Source organism: Chiloscyllium plagiosum, chromosome 24, assembly GCF_004010195.1.
Source record: "Chiloscyllium plagiosum isolate BGI_BamShark_2017 chromosome 24, ASM401019v2, whole genome shotgun sequence".
Lineage (NCBI taxonomy): Eukaryota > Metazoa > Chordata > Chondrichthyes > Orectolobiformes > Hemiscylliidae > Chiloscyllium > Chiloscyllium plagiosum.
Window position 1 is genome coordinate 32,749,481 of NC_057733.1, and position 16,973 is coordinate 32,766,453.

At 38.7% G+C, this 16,973-nt stretch overlaps 1 protein-coding gene across 3 annotated transcripts in view; it reads right to left on the reverse strand.

Moving 5' to 3' along the window:
* sdk2b (sidekick cell adhesion molecule 2b) overlaps window positions 1-16,973 on the reverse strand; it is a 949,565-nt gene that overhangs the window by 240,632 nt on the left and 691,960 nt on the right. For all 3 annotated transcript variants that reach the window (XM_043714747.1, XM_043714746.1, XM_043714748.1), the window contains 6 exons: window positions 15,896-16,032; window positions 14,977-15,124; window positions 14,400-14,540; window positions 13,292-13,473; window positions 11,268-11,383; window positions 3,004-3,199 (listed from right to left, as the gene is read on the reverse strand). In XM_043714747.1, the coding sequence (XP_043570682.1) occupies window positions 3,004-3,199; window positions 11,268-11,383; window positions 13,292-13,473; window positions 14,400-14,540; window positions 14,977-15,124; window positions 15,896-16,032 (920 nt within the window). The remainder of the gene's footprint in view (window positions 1-3,003; window positions 3,200-11,267; window positions 11,384-13,291; window positions 13,474-14,399; window positions 14,541-14,976; window positions 15,125-15,895; window positions 16,033-16,973) is intronic.

Genomic DNA, 16,973 nt, shown 5'->3' on the forward strand with positions numbered 1-16,973 from the left:
GCTGAACAAAGAGACCTTGGAGTGCAGGTTCATAGCTCCTTGAAAGTGGAGTCGCAGGTAGATAGGATAGTGAAGAAGGCGTTTGGTATGCTTTCTTTTATTGGTCAGAGTATTGAGTACAGAAGTTGGGAGGTCATGTTGCGGCTGTACAGGACATTGTTTAGGCCACTGTTGGAATATTGCGTGCAATTCTGGTCTCCTTCCTATCGGAAAGATGTTGTGCAACTTGAAAGGGTTCCGAAAAGATTTACAAGGATGTTGCCAGGGTTGGAGGATTTGAGCTATAGGGAGAGGCTGCACAGGCTGGTCCTCTTTTCCCTGGAGCATCGGAAGCTGAGGGGTGACCTTATAGAGGTTTACAAAATTATGAGGGGCATGGATAGGATAAATAGACAAAGTCTTTTCCTGGGTTCGGGGTGTCCAGAACTAGGCCATAGGTTTACGGTGAGAGGGGAAAGATATAAAAGAAATCTAAGGGGCAACTTTTTCACGCAGACGGTGGTACGTGTATGGAATGAGCTGCCAGAGGATGTGGTGGAGGCTGATACAATTACAACATTTATGAGGCATTTGGATGGGTATATGAATAGGAAGGGTTCGGAGTGATATGGGCCGGGTGCTGGCAGGTGGGACTAGATTGGGTTGGGATATCTGATTGGCATGGACAGGTTGGACCGAAGGGTCTGTTTCCGTGCTGTACATCTCTATGACTCTCTGACTCTATCATAAGTTGACGATTCCTACTTTGTTTTCCTGTGGTTAGAATTGATTTCTTAGTAATAAATGATAGTTTCTGGTTAAGCATGGACACCTGGCTTGATAATTCGAGTCCATCAGCAGGGTAAACTGGGAATTTTGAGTCACTTGATAAGCTCTAACTCTTGTAACAATGCTGGCAGTTGTGGAGCTTCAGCATCAACACACTTTCCCATGTGGGTCTTGACAGGTTGATTGGTGCCTTTTATTGGTGAGAGATGTCAAGTCCACAAAGGCTACCAAATCATACTCAACTTCATCCTTGGCTGTTTCAAGACAACTCATGATATATCCGCATAACTACTGCAATGTTTTACCAGTTTCTATATTAAGTTTAATTGACTATGGTTTGAACACTCATTTATTAAATTACTTCCATAGTTTCTAAGCTACATCCTTAAATTCCACTGCCCCTCCTAGTTTAACTTTCTTAATTTGCAGTGAATTTCAGAATCAAAGTCATTGACATAAATTAGAAAAATTAAAGCTCGCAATATTGAACACTGGGGAACTTTTCTAAACAGTTCACCCTATTCAGATACAAACTTTCTAACCTTTGCCTTCAAGGTATTTTCTCACTCAGAGTTGAATTATGCCTTGAATCACCAAAGCTTTGAATATCATTCATCATTGATAATATTTCATGTACAAATTTCTCAGAAAAAAAGACAATTTCAGAGGGTTTGATTTAGGTTCTCATATTTTCAATGAAATCAAGGAGGTTATACTTATTTAAGACTTTCAACAACTAAATCAATGCTGATTGTTGTTTATCAGTTTGTTGTGGCAGAAATAATTTGCTAATGTGGAATTGAACTAAGACAAAATTGCCTTCAGTTTTGTTTTCTTTTGAATATTGGCACAATATTAACCCGCATCCAATGTACTATTTTTCCACTGTCTGACGATTATCATTGCGGTTGTCAATGTCTTACAAATCTTTGCATTCTAAAGTAAATGCTATCAAGTCTGGGATGTTTTTGCTTTCAGCCCATTGAAATGTCCTCTCATTACTCACCAAGTAATAATTCACCATACATAATTGTTGGCAGACTATTTGCTTTCAAGTGATATTATAGTTAAACCTAATTCTTCTTCCCATGAAGGCAAACACTGTTTCCATCAGTGATCCCCTTGGTGATCAGGAACAGGAACGCTATTTGATTTATGTGGGTGAAATGTTTTAGTTAAGGCAGATTAGTCAATATGGTGGTTATCTGTGTTGTAGCAAGATTGAACTATGTCATTCCACTTAATTACCAGTCTCATTTGCATGGCATTATCCAGTAATAAAGCAGAGGCCTGGCACCTGCTGGCAAGAAACTAGGATCAAAGGAGGTTAAGTTGGACAGGCAATTTTACCTGGGCTTCTCTTGTGTTCTTCCTGGCTAAGATCAACCTTACTGCTGGTCTGAGAGTGGAAACTCCATCCCAATTTCCAGTATATAATAACTGCGTGGCTCAGGTATACAAACATTTAATAAAATGGCCTAACATATTTTAAGCTATTCGACCTGTGTTAATTCTGGAAGCATTGTAACCACAGGTTGACACAAGAGGAAGGTCTATCTATAACTTACACTCAACACAAAGCTCCGAATATCAATCAAGTTCATTGCTTGCAATTATATATAATACTTGCTGCGTTTAATATAGAGAGTATATTTAGTACATTTTGAAAATCAAGGGATTTTCAGAACAATTCATTACAATTTTGTCAAATAGCAGAATCTAGAACTTTATGGGTAATAAATCCATCCATCTTGTCATAGGGTCTCATAGCACAGAAACAGACCCTGCGGCCCGACTCGTCCATGCCAACCAGGTTTCCTAAACTGAAGTACTCCCATTTGCCTCTGTTTGGCACATATCCCTCTAAACCTATCCTAGTTATGTACCATCCAAATTTATTTTAAATGTTGTAATTGTACTTGCCTCTACCAGTTCATTTGGCAGCTAGTTCCACATATGCAAACATCCTCTGTGTGAAAAAGTTGCCCCTCAGGTCCTTTTAAACCTTTCCCTTCTCACGTTAAATTTTATGGATTCCAAAAGACCTTGGCTATTCACCTGATCTATGCTCCTCATGATTTTATAAAATTCTACAAGGTCACCCCTCAGCCTCCAGGGGAAAATAAGTCCCAGCCTATTCAGTCTCTTCTAGTCTCGGTAACGTCCTTGTAAAACTTTTCTGGACCTTGCATTATGAATATTTGGAAGTACTCATGGTGCTGAGAAAGTACTTACAATCTTCATGTGTGCGCAGAAGATGAGCTGGACTCCTGGGGCCATCACCTGGTGTAGTGAAACATAGCACTGAAGTGTAATATTCTGTAAACTTCTTCAAGCCTCGGATGTACCCAACATGGACCATATCCTGGAAATTTGGTTGGACTGTTACCATTGTGAAGTCTTCACTCTGACCAGGCTCCCAAGCCAACAGCTGAAATGGTAACAACATTATGGAGATTTGGAGAAGGGGACATTTCAGAAAGTACTGCTGTCAACTAACATGTATTCAGCAACCACAAGCAAATTTCTGTGACTACAAGTTTTCTTATATACAGATCAACTTCAATGAAAACCCAGTCAATTTCAGTTTGTTACCAGTTAGAACAGATGACACTTCAGTGTGGAACTTTTTGAATGCATTATTCTCAAATTATAATATAAAAATGATCATTTTAATGGGGAAACTACTTTTGTCTATTTAAGAGATAATACAAAACCTTTTCTTCATTATAAGATTATCAAAAGGTGCACTCATATTTATCCTACACAAAAATATTACAAACTTTGATTCTAAATAGGAGAAAGAACAAATCTTGGCATAACAGTTTCTTCTGGAATCATGTTGATCAAGGAACAGTTTCCTGGGATTAATTAGGGCTGCAGAACATTTTATAAACAGTGATTACTGTGACCTTGTAACATAGAATCATAGAGTCCTGACAGTGCAGACTGAGGCTATTTGGCCCACTGAGTCTACACCGATCCCTCAAAGAGCATCCCCCCCAGACTTAAGCCCCCTATTCTATCCCTGTAATGCTGCATTTCTCATGGCTAATCCACCTACCGGCACATCCCTAGATGTTATGGGGCAATTTAGCATGGCCAATCCACCTGTCACACACATCTTTGTGGGAGGAAACCTGAGCACCTGGCAGAAACCCACTGAGACACAGGAAGAATGGGCAAACTACACACAGATTGTCACCCGAGACTGGAATTGAACATGGGTTCCTGATGCTGTGAGGCAGCAGCGCTAGCCACTGAGCCACCATGCTGCCCCATGATTCCATATTGACTTAAATTTCTCCATTCATAAACTATGAAACTTTTCAGGTTTAACCTATGAACAGATTTGGTTGTAAAAGCTTCTCAAACTGCACAATTACTCTTGGTTAACATTTGTCAAGTTAATGCAAATAAGGTGATGTATGTCAACATCCACAGTGAAATAAAATTAAGGACTGACTGTCCATGTACCTCAGTCAGTATATTTGGTACCTCATACACTCCTGTATAGCCAGTGTTTAAGTTGTGTGACTTGACATTAATTGATTAGCCTGAGCAATGGAAGATTGAGTTTTCACCATCGCTGTTGGCAGCCCAGACTTTTTTCACTGATCTGTTCCTAAGAGCAGCTGTATCATGATAGGATGGAATTATGGTGGGCCAAGAACTAAATGATCTATGTCTCTCTCCTCAGTGATGGAGTGTCTCATTATATATGGCCTTCTGACTGAGTCCAAAGTTTCAATTTAAAGAATTACAGGTAATTTAAAATGACAGTTTAAATTTAGATGGACGGGAGGAATCCAGTAATCAATGCCAATTTTTTGATTTAAAAAAACAGCTGAAAAGTTAAAATTCTTATATGAATAGATTTCGAGGTAACATGAAATTGATTGGCTTCCAAACATTTGTAATTATGATGTTTCTTGAGTACCCCAGAATGCTTAGTTTTTTCACAACAGCAGCTAATTGTGGTGGAAAGCAATTAACTTACAGGAAATAAAGGGAACATGCATTCAAAAAGTTAATGCTTTTGGAAATTCTCTAACAGACATACTTGCCAACCTCAGGGAAAGAACTGATGAGATTTCTCACCATCTGCATCAAAATTGAATCAGAGAGGAGAGTGTAGATTAGCTTTGAATTATTTTGCTGTATAAAGGCTTAATTGAATGCTCATCTCTGCAACTGGAATCAAGTGTGACTCACCCAGACTATCATGTCACATCTTGCTGAGATTCACAAGGGATTTATCTTAAATTGACTGCCAAGATGTTCTGAGTGGATTTTACAGTTCTACCTCATTACTTTTGTCACATAACATTAGGAAGTACTGTACTTGTTGTGGTTGTCCACAATCCAAATCTCAACAAGATTCTGATCCTCACTTTTCACAGAAGTACGTAGCACAGAAGGAGACTTTCCAAGCCATTGTGTCTCTCAACTAAAGCAATTCAAAACTACTCCCTTTGTCCTGCTCTCTTTTCATATTCCTTGCTTCAAATGCTTATTTGTATTTTTTATTTCTACCTTAGCTACTTTCTGTGGCAAAACATTCCATGCTCCAACAACTTTACTGGATTTTCTCCTGATCCATCTGCTCACAATGGCATTGAATCTTCAACCAGAGAAAATGAACATTTCCTATATAGTTAATCAAAAGTCATCATATATTTGAAAATCATTAGTTAATCATGTTTTGCCGTTGACTGTTACACAGAAAAGTACATTCTAACATTACACAGTCAGATCTGACATTGACTCTCTTGCACTAAACAAGACAATCTGAACAAATGATATAACATATTGATAAATTTTGGATCGCAGTTGACCAAATATCCCTTTTATCTTGGTTGACGAATGCTGTAGATTGAGTAAGGCTGCCAAGGATTTTTCTAAAGAATTGGGATTTGGCAAGTATTCATGATCCTGTGGGTACTTCATTAATTCAATTTAATGACTTTGTGAGTTAAGTTCAGGTTTTAATACACTGAGATATTTCTGCATCCTTGACTTTTCAGAATGATTCAGGAAGGATAGTGGTTCTACTTACTGCAGAATTTATATGAAGGTTTGGAATCTAATTAAAAGTTTACAGCACAGGTCAATTTCAGAAATCTGAACAGACAGAAATTTCTTTACTCAAACCATATAGAAAATTGATGTGGGTAAAACCCAAGGATGCAGATATCTTTGTAGGGGAAATTGTGAGTACTTTGGAAGAGGGTTTGTGGATTGACATGCAGCACCCACTCAGAGCATGCACCACACATTAATCCTTAACAGAGGAAAAGCTACTTTCAATTAAGCAGAAAGGTGAAATGATTTTCTCCTGTTCTTTTTGTGGAACTCATCATGGAATGGAACTCTTTCTCTTTCAGCTTCCAAGATCAAGATCCATAGCTTTTCATTAAGAACATAGATTAATGTCAGGTCATGATTTGGAGGTGTTGGTGTTGGACTGGGGTGGACAAAGTTAAAAATCACACAACACCAGGGTACAGTCCAACAGGTTTATTTGGAAGCACTAGCTCTCGAAGCGCTGCTTCTTCATCACCCGACTGTGGAGCAGAATCATAAGCCACAGAATTTATAACAACAGGATGATTCTATGCAGTGTCATAGAATGAAATATTAAACAAATTTAGCTTAAGTCTTTCATCTTTTAGAATGATCATGCTCGTTTCAGTTCCTTCATATGTAAATCCCAGAACTTTTTAAAATTTAGATTCTCAAGATAGCTTTAAAGGATATATGAAGGAACCAAAACTAACATGGTCGTTGTAAAAGATTTATCTAAATTTGTTTAATATTATATTCCATGACACTGCAATCCTGTTGCTATAAATTCTGTGTCTTATGATTCTGCTCCACAACCACCTGATGAAGAATCAGTGCTTTGAAAGCTAGTGCTTCCAAATAAATCTGTTGGACTATAATTTGGTGTTGTGTGATTTCTAACCTAATGCAAGGTATTTTTGACACTTGCCACACTAACCATTCTTGTGCCTCTCTCAGTAACCTTCAAATGTGTAACTGGGATAGCTTTACACTGTAGATCATTATCACAAGAAACTTGACTGAGAATGATTCAGAAATAACAGAACATGAAATAAAAGTACATTGTTTTGAAGGAAGGAATAATAAAAAAAAACTTTGGGACATTTTTTTCCTTCCGAATGCAGGGAAACTATGATGGTATAAAGAACTGTGGATGGTGGAGATCGGAAACAAATAAAAGCAGAAATTGCTGAAGAAACTGAGCATGTCTGGAAGCATCTGTGGAGAGAGAAACAGAGTTTCTTGTGATTTGAGACTAGGCTATTGCTCTAAAAGGATCACAGGACTCAAAATATTAATTCTGTTTTCTCTGGGCAGGTACTGCCAGAACTGTTGAGTTTCTCCAGCAATTTTTATTTTCAATGTATCCAGGGAAACTGAGGCTCTTTAAAGTAAATATTTGAGATTTAGTTGGCCTGCCTGGTACAGGGACACACAATGAGGCGCAACTTCTTACTGAGGAGCAGGAAGCAATTATAAACTTAGAGAAACTATTTTGTGCTCAAGTATGTTGATGTTGCTCACACAATCCTGACTACTAAAACAAAGTTGTAAATTCTTAAAATTCAAAATGAATTAAAATCTACTCAACGTGTTTGGTGACCTATACAATGAAATATTAATAAATTTTCAACATTGTATTCATTCATGCAATATGAATATTGCTGGCACTTATAGTCCATCCCGATCTGGACTTGAGAAGGTGGTGGCGAACTGCATTTTTGAATGCTGCAGCCTATGTGATGTAAGTATTGGTTTCTGAGAGAATTCCAGGATTTTGGCCCAGCAAGTCACTGAAGGAATGGCAACATATTTCCAATTCAGGATGGAGTGTGGCTTGGAGGGAATCCTGCAGATGGTGATGTTTGCATGTATCCATTACGTTGTTCTTCTAGGTATTAAAGGTCATAGGCAAAGGGGCTTGGCAAGTTATGCACGCCAGCTTTTAGATGATGCATTCTGCTAACAGTGAAGGGAATGAATGCTAAGACTGATAGATGGGGTGTCAATCAAATGGGCTACTTTGTCCTGCATGGTGTTGTACATTTTGACTGTAGTTGGAGCTGCATGCATCTGGCTGTGCTTTGTAGACACTGGACAGGGATTTGTGGGGAAAATGTGGAGTTTGTGATCAGGAACTTATTAACTCACCATAGAATTCCCTGCTTGTTCTTGTAGCCACAGCATTTCTGCAGCTGATCCACTTAAGTCTCTCCGATCAAAGGTAACTCATAATGTGGGATTCAACAAGGAGAAGGTACTGTCAAGGAGAGATGTTTGATTCTCTCCTGTTGGCGATGGTCATTGTCTGGCACAGATGTTACTTACCACTTATCAGCTCAAGCTTGGATGCTGCCCAAGTCTTGTTGCAGGTGGACATAGACAGAGAAGTTGTTTGGTTTGGTTCTCAAATGCTTCACATAAAAAATGACTTTTCACAAGTTTCTGAAAGAGTTTTCTGAAATGTGAAGGTTTTAGTATTGACTCCTTGTTTGTTTAACAAATCACAAACTGTTTCTCCAAGAGTGCTGGTGTGCCCTCTGGTGAATCATCAGCATTCTGTATCACAGAATTATTGTAATGATGGAATTTATGTCCATTCTTCACCACACAAGGAATTCCCCTTCTCAGACTTACTGCCAGGGGAAGACAGCAAGAGGATAGTCCACACAGCAATGGCAAAAGACTAACTGAAGGGTGGAGAAGGACATGGCACTAAAATCATAAGGAAGTTTATGGGGTTTGAGGCTGCTCAATATTTGGACAACAGCTACAGGGTCAAGTCAGGCCAATTATAATATGAACATTACAGTGGAACATGTAACCTTCATTGAGGGAGAGGGTGCAATGAAAATGTGAATCTTCTATCCAGGCAATTGTCGATATGAGGAAGGATGTAGGAATGTAAAGTAAGCAGGAATTGCAGGAAAAAGTATTTTTTAAAACGTGTCTGTATCTGAAGAGCTGCAAAAACAGCCAAAGAATGTTTGAGTTGACAACATTTGGAACTGGTAACTGTTTTATCTTTTTGATTTCAGTTCAGGATTGCTACCGCACCCTAAAGGACACTGACTCCTTGTAGTAGTACTCAGTCCAATATAAAACAGGCTTGTATTGTGTTGCCAAGGAATGTTGAAATGTCACAAACTGGATCACTTGTGTCAAACAAACAATAACATTTTGCTGTAAATTTCATAACTAGGTTTTGGCCAATTACTCACTTTCTAATCCCCTTATAGGAAGTAATCATGTTCAAAACAATTAGTCAGAACTTGATCTTGTAGTTACGTTGATAACAAAGAAATTAAGAACATGTTGAACCTTTTCATCCAAGTAGGTTTTCCTCCAATGTCATGTGTCTCCATATCCGAAAAAAAATACCATCAATATATCAGGAGACAACACCATTTCACATAAAGGGTTAAGTATTTTCAAACAAAAGTCAGGAGAGGGGTAGAATATTATAAAATAATGACAAAACCATTGGCTGAGCAGTCATTGTCACCACAGCTAGTGTTTCTGCCTCATTACGTTCCCACGCAAGGAGCTAGAGTAGAGATAGTCAGATAGCATAGGTCAACAACAGAGCAGTTGAACTCAGTGCTTTTGCAAACAGAAAATAATTTGAATCATTTCAATTTTTTTCTCGATATATAAATTAACATTTCTTGCAATAGCAACTGATAAGATTGATGAGGAAGTATCATTTGTGCTTGACTTGCCTCATTCAGACAACCTTTGTGATTGGGTTTTTTTATTCATAAGGTTAACTTTGACATACTATAACAAGCACTACTTTCACTCATTTTTTGGTTGTAATATTATCTTTCTCTCTGCAAAGAAATAACATGCATTTTTAAAAAACAAATTAAGATTTGCTTATTGATTTAAAACTTCAGATAATAAGTAAATTAAGAGATGATAATGGAGCAGGTCAAGTTTCTTGTTATTGGCACAATTTGAAATTCACTTTCTAAAACCTAGAATTTATAGCAGGGATAACATTTCTACTATAATGGATTGCAATCTGTGGAAGAGGCATATATGTCCCTTTATCACAGTAAATGCATAGATTAATACATTGCAGATGAGAGTAGGCTTGCGTAATGAAACACATATGTTTTCTTTTTTAATTACATCACAGGGTAAGTAACAATGTCCTCCCAAACATGAATCAGAATGAAATTCTTTCACTGGAATTTGCTTGCAGAAGTTGGTTAGGAATTAAATCTGTTCCTGGATAGTCATGATGGATTACCTAGGAACAGTCGTTAACTACTTAGCACCTTAAGATTGTTCACCCATTCCATGAGATCATGGTGGATCTGTATCTTAACTCTATTTTCCTGTCTCAGCTCCAAATGCATTAATATCCTTAATTAAAAAAAACTGTCAGTCTCAGATTTTTGCAGTGAAAGTTCCACGCTTCCATTTGCGGTTGTACTGTAAATTGCAGTATAGATGTTGAACTTGCGTAGACGATGATCCAATATTTCTGGTGCTAAGAATGTGAATTTGGTATTTAAATTATACCCCTTTCTCTGCCATGTTATTCTACACTTGCATTAGTGGTCAGCTTCAAACTTTCTACCCAAAAATGCCTGTGTTACTTACTGACACTTTATAACTACGTGCAAGACTTCAAGCAAATGATGTGAGCTGTGTTGCAAAGAAGTACTGGAGTTTAAGACATACCCACTTTTTGTGTCAGACGCTGATGTCACTTAAAAATTGCAACCAGCCATATCCCTGATGGCAGTTCATTTTTCTATCAAGCATATAAGTCAACCGCTGTTTCTGTCCTTCAACCGAAGGAATTGTATAAAAATTCAAAGGTTGACTTTGTATGTTAACATTGATGGTATTTCTTAGTACTTCTCCTGAAGCACTTGATTCTGACTTTAAAGCTTTGCCCCTTTCTCAAAGGATGCAAGGGCATGCAAGTATTGAGAGCTCTTGTGGTGGTGTCTTCATTTAATGGGTTTACTTTAGGATTTCTCACTCAGTATCTGATCTGCTTTGAAACTCCATCTGACAAATCATGTTGGGTACAACATTGGAAGATACCCTTTAGGGTTTATTCATTTATAGCCCCTTCACATTGAAGTGTTGATGACAGTAGCCTTAACTATAAAAGTAACATAACTGAGGTGTTGATACTGCTTCTGGATGAAGACAGCTACTAAAAGGATTTGTTTTGACAGGAGCAGGAATGAGATTCTGCCATAAATCCGAATGCTGATACTAACACTGACATAGCCAGTGACAGAGATTGCTAAGTTGTTATTTTCTCCAATCCTTATCCAGCCAACAGGGAATGTTGGTCATTAATTCCTGGAGTGTTGGGAACATTATGTATAATCTGACACTGAACAGAACCCTAATCAACAATGTATAGTTTTTAAGGCATGTTGAAATTATGATTTTTTTACCTTGTAACCTTGGTTAATCCCATTAATAAACTGAGGACTGGGAGGTGTCCATGTGAATCGAATGGTAGTGGAATTAATGGCTTCAGCATGCACATTTCCTGGAGGCACTGTAGGAACTAGGAAGAACAACAAGAATTCAAAAGGAAAGGGAGAAAAATGGAGAATTACTGGCAATTTTAGACAACACATTCATGCATGTAGAATAATTTCTGATACGTTTGCTTTGATCATTATGCTTCATTTCTATGGCATACTTACTTTGAAATTTTGATTTGGAACTCCTAACAACTTTTTATAGCCAGATTGAATTCAAGGGACAAAATCAAAGTGTCGTTTGTTGGTATGTAATGTCCTTTTTCTCTATTATGGTTCTACCTGACCAGACACTAATGAATGCAAGCAGGTTGAGTAGGAAACCTGTTCTATGCCAGCAGTAGTGTTACCCTTTTCTGAATGCCAGAAGGTTTGTGAAATTATCCTTAAAGGTAGACTATTTCTATTTTTTTTTCTCCTTCTGATCTTCACTGAGAATGTTCTTGAAGCGATTGTGACTGGAGTTGGGGAGACTAAACCCGGATTACACTACTTTGCACTGTTATGGGAGAATCATGCACATACCCACAATATGAATGCTAAATTTGTGTCAGGGATTTTTTTCAATACTGTCCTGATTTTGCACTCTCTCTAAGGTTTCTTCAAATGGTGTGCTTTTCTCCATCAAACAGGATCAGAGAATCTGCACCACAGATGTCTGGACCACTGCTCGCAGTGTCACTCACTGATTGACAGCAAGAGATGTGAAAAACGTTCTTCCTCTTGTGCCTCAGAAAAAGCCTCTCTTGAAGGTAATGTTGAATTCAAGGACTTGGTGAAAATTAAGGTTTTACCTCTCTTTGTTAATTATATACCACCAGGGGTAGCTTGGTGGCTCAGTGGTTAGCTCTGTTGCCTCACAGTGCCAGGCACCTGGGTTCGATTCCTGCCTCAGTCGACTGTTTGTGGAGTTTGCATATTCTCTCCGTGTCTGTATGGGTTTCCTCCAGGTACTCCGGTTCCTTCCACAATCCAAAGCTGTGCAGGTCAGGTGAATTGGCCATGCTAAATTGCCCATAGGGTCAGGTGCAATACTCAAGGGTAAATATGTAGTCAGGGAAATGGGTCTGGGTGGGTTACTCTTCGGAGGGTCGGTGTGGACTTTTTGGGCTGAAGGGCCTGTTTCCATACTGTAGGGAATCTAATCTAATCAAATATTTGCTGCTGGCTTGTAATGTGCGAGTCTCGGGGTAGCACGGTGGCTCAGTCGTTAACAATGAGCCTCATAGCACCAGGGACCCATCCTTGGGTGTCTGTTTGTGTGGATTCCATCCAGGTGCTCTGGTTTCCTCAAACTGTCCAAAGATGCAGGGTTAGGTGGACTGACCATGCTAAATTGCCCATAGTGTCTTGTGTTGTGCAGGCTCCGTGGATTAGCCACAGGAAATGTAGGGTTGCAAGGATAGATTAGAGGGATGGGATGCTCATTGGAGGGTCAAATGGCCTGCTTTCCACACTGTCGGGATGCTATGATTCTCATTCAACTAGAACTGGAACGTGGAAAGATCCATGAAAGGCAGGTCTTCAAAGCAGCTGATCTGAGTGAACCAGCTGTGGCTGGTGGCAAATGCATAAATGAATCCCTGGTCTGAGGATAAAACAGCACATTGATGTGACCCAACAGTACTCAAGGACTAGCATCAATTCTGGTTAAAATGGAATTAACTTTGATCAAGACTAAATTTTAAGTGTGCATAAAAGATTTTCTATCATTTGCTTTACATGTGTGCAAATCTTTACCATAACATGCAACTTTCAAAGAAGTACTTGAATTTCTTGAATTGTTATATTTCCCAAAAAACTATTTGCTACGTTTATAGACCAAGTGATTTTACTTTACAAACTAGGAATAATGATTTTAATAAAGCAACACTACCTAATGGTACCTTTCCCACTCCCCACTTCTCCTGCAGTAAATATTCAGTACCCACCTCCTTGCAGGGTCCACTCAGTGACAGTTGGGCTATAAATTCCTAGTCCAGCCCCATTATACGATGCAACAGCAATCTCATAATTGGTCCAAATGATGAGGTCTTCCAGTAAGAAATTATTAACATCAGGACTAGTGATATTTTTATATTGGTGCTCCACAGGTAAACCTGCCAAACAGTACCTATAAGAAGAGAAAAGTCAATCAAACACTTTCCCTAGGAAACTTCTGAAAAGTAGACACACCAGGGAATGTACAAATGGTGTTGCTAATAAGAAAATATAACTTAGAAAAGTACTTTCAGATTGCAAGGGAAGGATATTTTTGCAATAGCTAGATGTTTTCAAATGCAAACATCTGATGTGCGATTTTCAGATTGACCATATTCTAAATTTTCCAGGAAGGTGGTGGCTCTGGTCCCAGCTGAAAAAGTTGAGAATGAGTTTATCTCTGCAGTGCCAGGAAACCAAGGTGAAAGTTAGTTGGCAGCAGTCTGTAAATTTCCTGAGGTCATGGTTTCATCTGGATGATGGAGGATGCCTTGCCTCCCAGAGCTGCTTAACTGATGAAATGGCTGCAGCTCTCCAGTACTAGCCATGCCATTGATAGCAGTGAGTCCTGCTGCATCTGCAACCTGAACTCTATGAGAAACCAGAGGAAGCCAGACTGCTGGTGGCCTTGCCATGCAGTGTTGGGCCTTCTGTCCATCAATAAAATACCAGTGCAGAAAAGCAGGAAATTACCTTAGGTACTTATTAATGTTGTGTAGGGAGGTCATTAAAAAATTAAATATTGAGCACAATTTTCAACATGTTAAATATAAACCCAGCAAATTACAATCTGTAGACAATATTAAAAAGTACAGAAGAAAATTAAGCGAGTGTTTCTGCTTTAAGACATCAATTATACATGTTAATTCACTTGTTAGTTTAACAAAAAAACTGAATATGGCAACATTTTCCATCTTTTAGACTTTTTTGCCTCAGCTCTGAAGTGCATGTTATGATGGAAACCACAGGAAAAATATATTTTCAAAAATACATAGCCACGGTCATCAACTTTAAGCTTCATTCATAAATACCGACAGCAAAATCTCAGTTCTGAGATACCTGATAATGTAACCCTTCAAGGCCCCATTCTGATGGTTCTCTGGGGGCGGCTGCCATTGAATCATGATCGATTGATTAGTTCTGCCACTTGCAATGACATTTTGTGGAGATGCGCTTGGAGGTTCTTCAGGTAGTGACAACCTGCAAGAATTTAAACCATTTGGTTGTGAAAAATATGAAGATAGAGATTCAGTTTTGGTAAAACCTCAAAAAATAAAAATGGATTGTACCCAACATGTTGTACTAATGACTCATGAATTTATTGTAACTTTTTAGCACTTAAGAGTAATACATTATGAAAACTGGCAACTGGCCACAGTTGCATTGTATTTGACAAAGTCCTCTGACAGAAATCTATTTCTATAATGAAACCATCTGAGACAAGTTAGAAATTGTAAATGAGTATGACTAAATAAGAAACAAAGTCCACTCTATAATTAATGTGACATGCAAAGTAACCAAGCAATTAGACTTTGACCACAGAGTTTGTAATATTCAGGTATAATCACAATGAGATTTATGGCATATCACAATTCATCTTTTAAGGCAGCTGCACTACATTTGAAGCTATGAATACCTCTCGGTCTCTCTGCTGTATTGGCCCTTTCCAACATCATTCACAGCACAGATACGGAACTGATAAGACCTGGCTGGAATGAGTCCTCTGACCATCAGGCCCACTGATTCTGGATTAACATTCATCAGGTGAACAGTCCAAGGGGAATCTGGAGCAAAAAAGACACAGTTGTTTGAGAATACTCAGTTTTTGGCTTGAAGGCAATTGGTATAAATTGTTCTCTGTTAAACCCTGATACGTGTAGGACAATGAGAAGGGGTGTTATATGAACAAAGGTGAACATTGTTAAGTTTGCAACCAATTAGTGGGACATACAGCCTACTTACCTGGCATCACATCAGCAGTGCAATTCATACACCACAGTGCTCAACTGTACAGGAGGCAAAACATCTTTTTGGTCTAATAACGATCCCCTGTTATGGAAAATACCAATCACATAGCCACTGCACAGTAGCAGTGTGAAACAGTTTGCTTATCTTGCTGTTCAAATTTATGGGACATTCTGACTTTCCAGGATAATGTGATATAGATCAGGCATTTTCAGGTTCAGAGGTGGTAGTCTTTGGCCCATTTGCCAACTTGTGTGGTACAGAGTGAACAATGAATATAACAGGACAGCCATTGCCCCAAAGGATAGCTTTGATATATTGTATTTCTTGGGAAGTCAAGAAACCGGCAGCTCTTTTTTTATGGAGTATACATTGTTGTGACCATTTGTAATTTGGCGTTCTTGCATTTTTGCAGATGAATGCAATCAACAGAGTAAGCCATATGTCTATTTTTCATTGGTATTCAAACCCTGTACCACCAAACAAATGGCATTTTTTAAATTGCTTAGCTTTAATTTTGCCAATGAAAATCCATAATGTGTCAGAATTTAAGCTATATGCTCTGAATAATGTGTTGCTGCAGCACTTACTGTTTTCAGACACTTCCAAGATGTAGTGAATCAAGGGGCTATTGCCATCAAATGCTTTTGACCATGTCAGGGAAATGGCTCTCTTTTCACTGGTACTCAGCTGGGCTGCCAAATTCTCTGGAGCATGTGGGAGCTGTCTATAGTAAGAAAGTAAAGCAACATAAAGCTAACTCAAAATGCAACTTGTCCATCTTTTTAATCTCTTCACATTTGTTTCCTCAGGTATCTCAGTCTCCAAGCCACACTAAATACCAGCCCAATGCTTTGCAAGTGATACTGATTATGCTGATAGGTTCTAACGGCAGTAATACAGTAACTGAGGCAGTTTTGATTGTTGCTCAGTCTGTTCATTGATGCTCAGTTAACAGTTATATTCATATTTATATCAAGCTAGATGAAAACGTCCCTTTTTGCACTAATTCCATAAACATTAACTGGTGGCAAATACCATTAATGAAAACATTTTATTGCTGTTCTTGGTTACGTGTTTTGCACAGACGATATAGCATAGAAATACGTTAGTCAATTCAGCTCATGTGCATCCACCCAAACCTTTATCCACTGCTCTTTTGTCAAACTTCTGTCAGCATAACTTTTATTTCTTCACTCCCTTCATATAATTTCCTCGCTACACTTTAAATGCATCAATACTGTTACCTTAACTCTGGTACCCATTTGCACACTCTTTGGATAGAGTCATAGAGATGTACACGTGGAAATAGACTCTACGTCCAACCCATTCATGCCGACCAGATATCCCAACCCAATCTAGTCCCACCTACCAGCATCTGGCCCATATCCCTCCAAACCCTTCGTATTCATATACCCATCCAAATGTCCTTTAAATGTTGCAATTGTACCAGTCTCCACCACTTCCTCTGGCAGCTCATTCCATACACTTACCACCCTCTTAGGTACCTTTTATATCTTTCCCCTCTCACCCTAAACCTATGCCCTTTAGTTCTGGAGTCCCCCACCCCACGGAAAAGACTTTGTCTATCCATCCTATCCATGCCCCTCATGATTTTATAAACCTCTATAAGGTCACCCCTCAGCCTTCAACACTCCAGGGAAAACA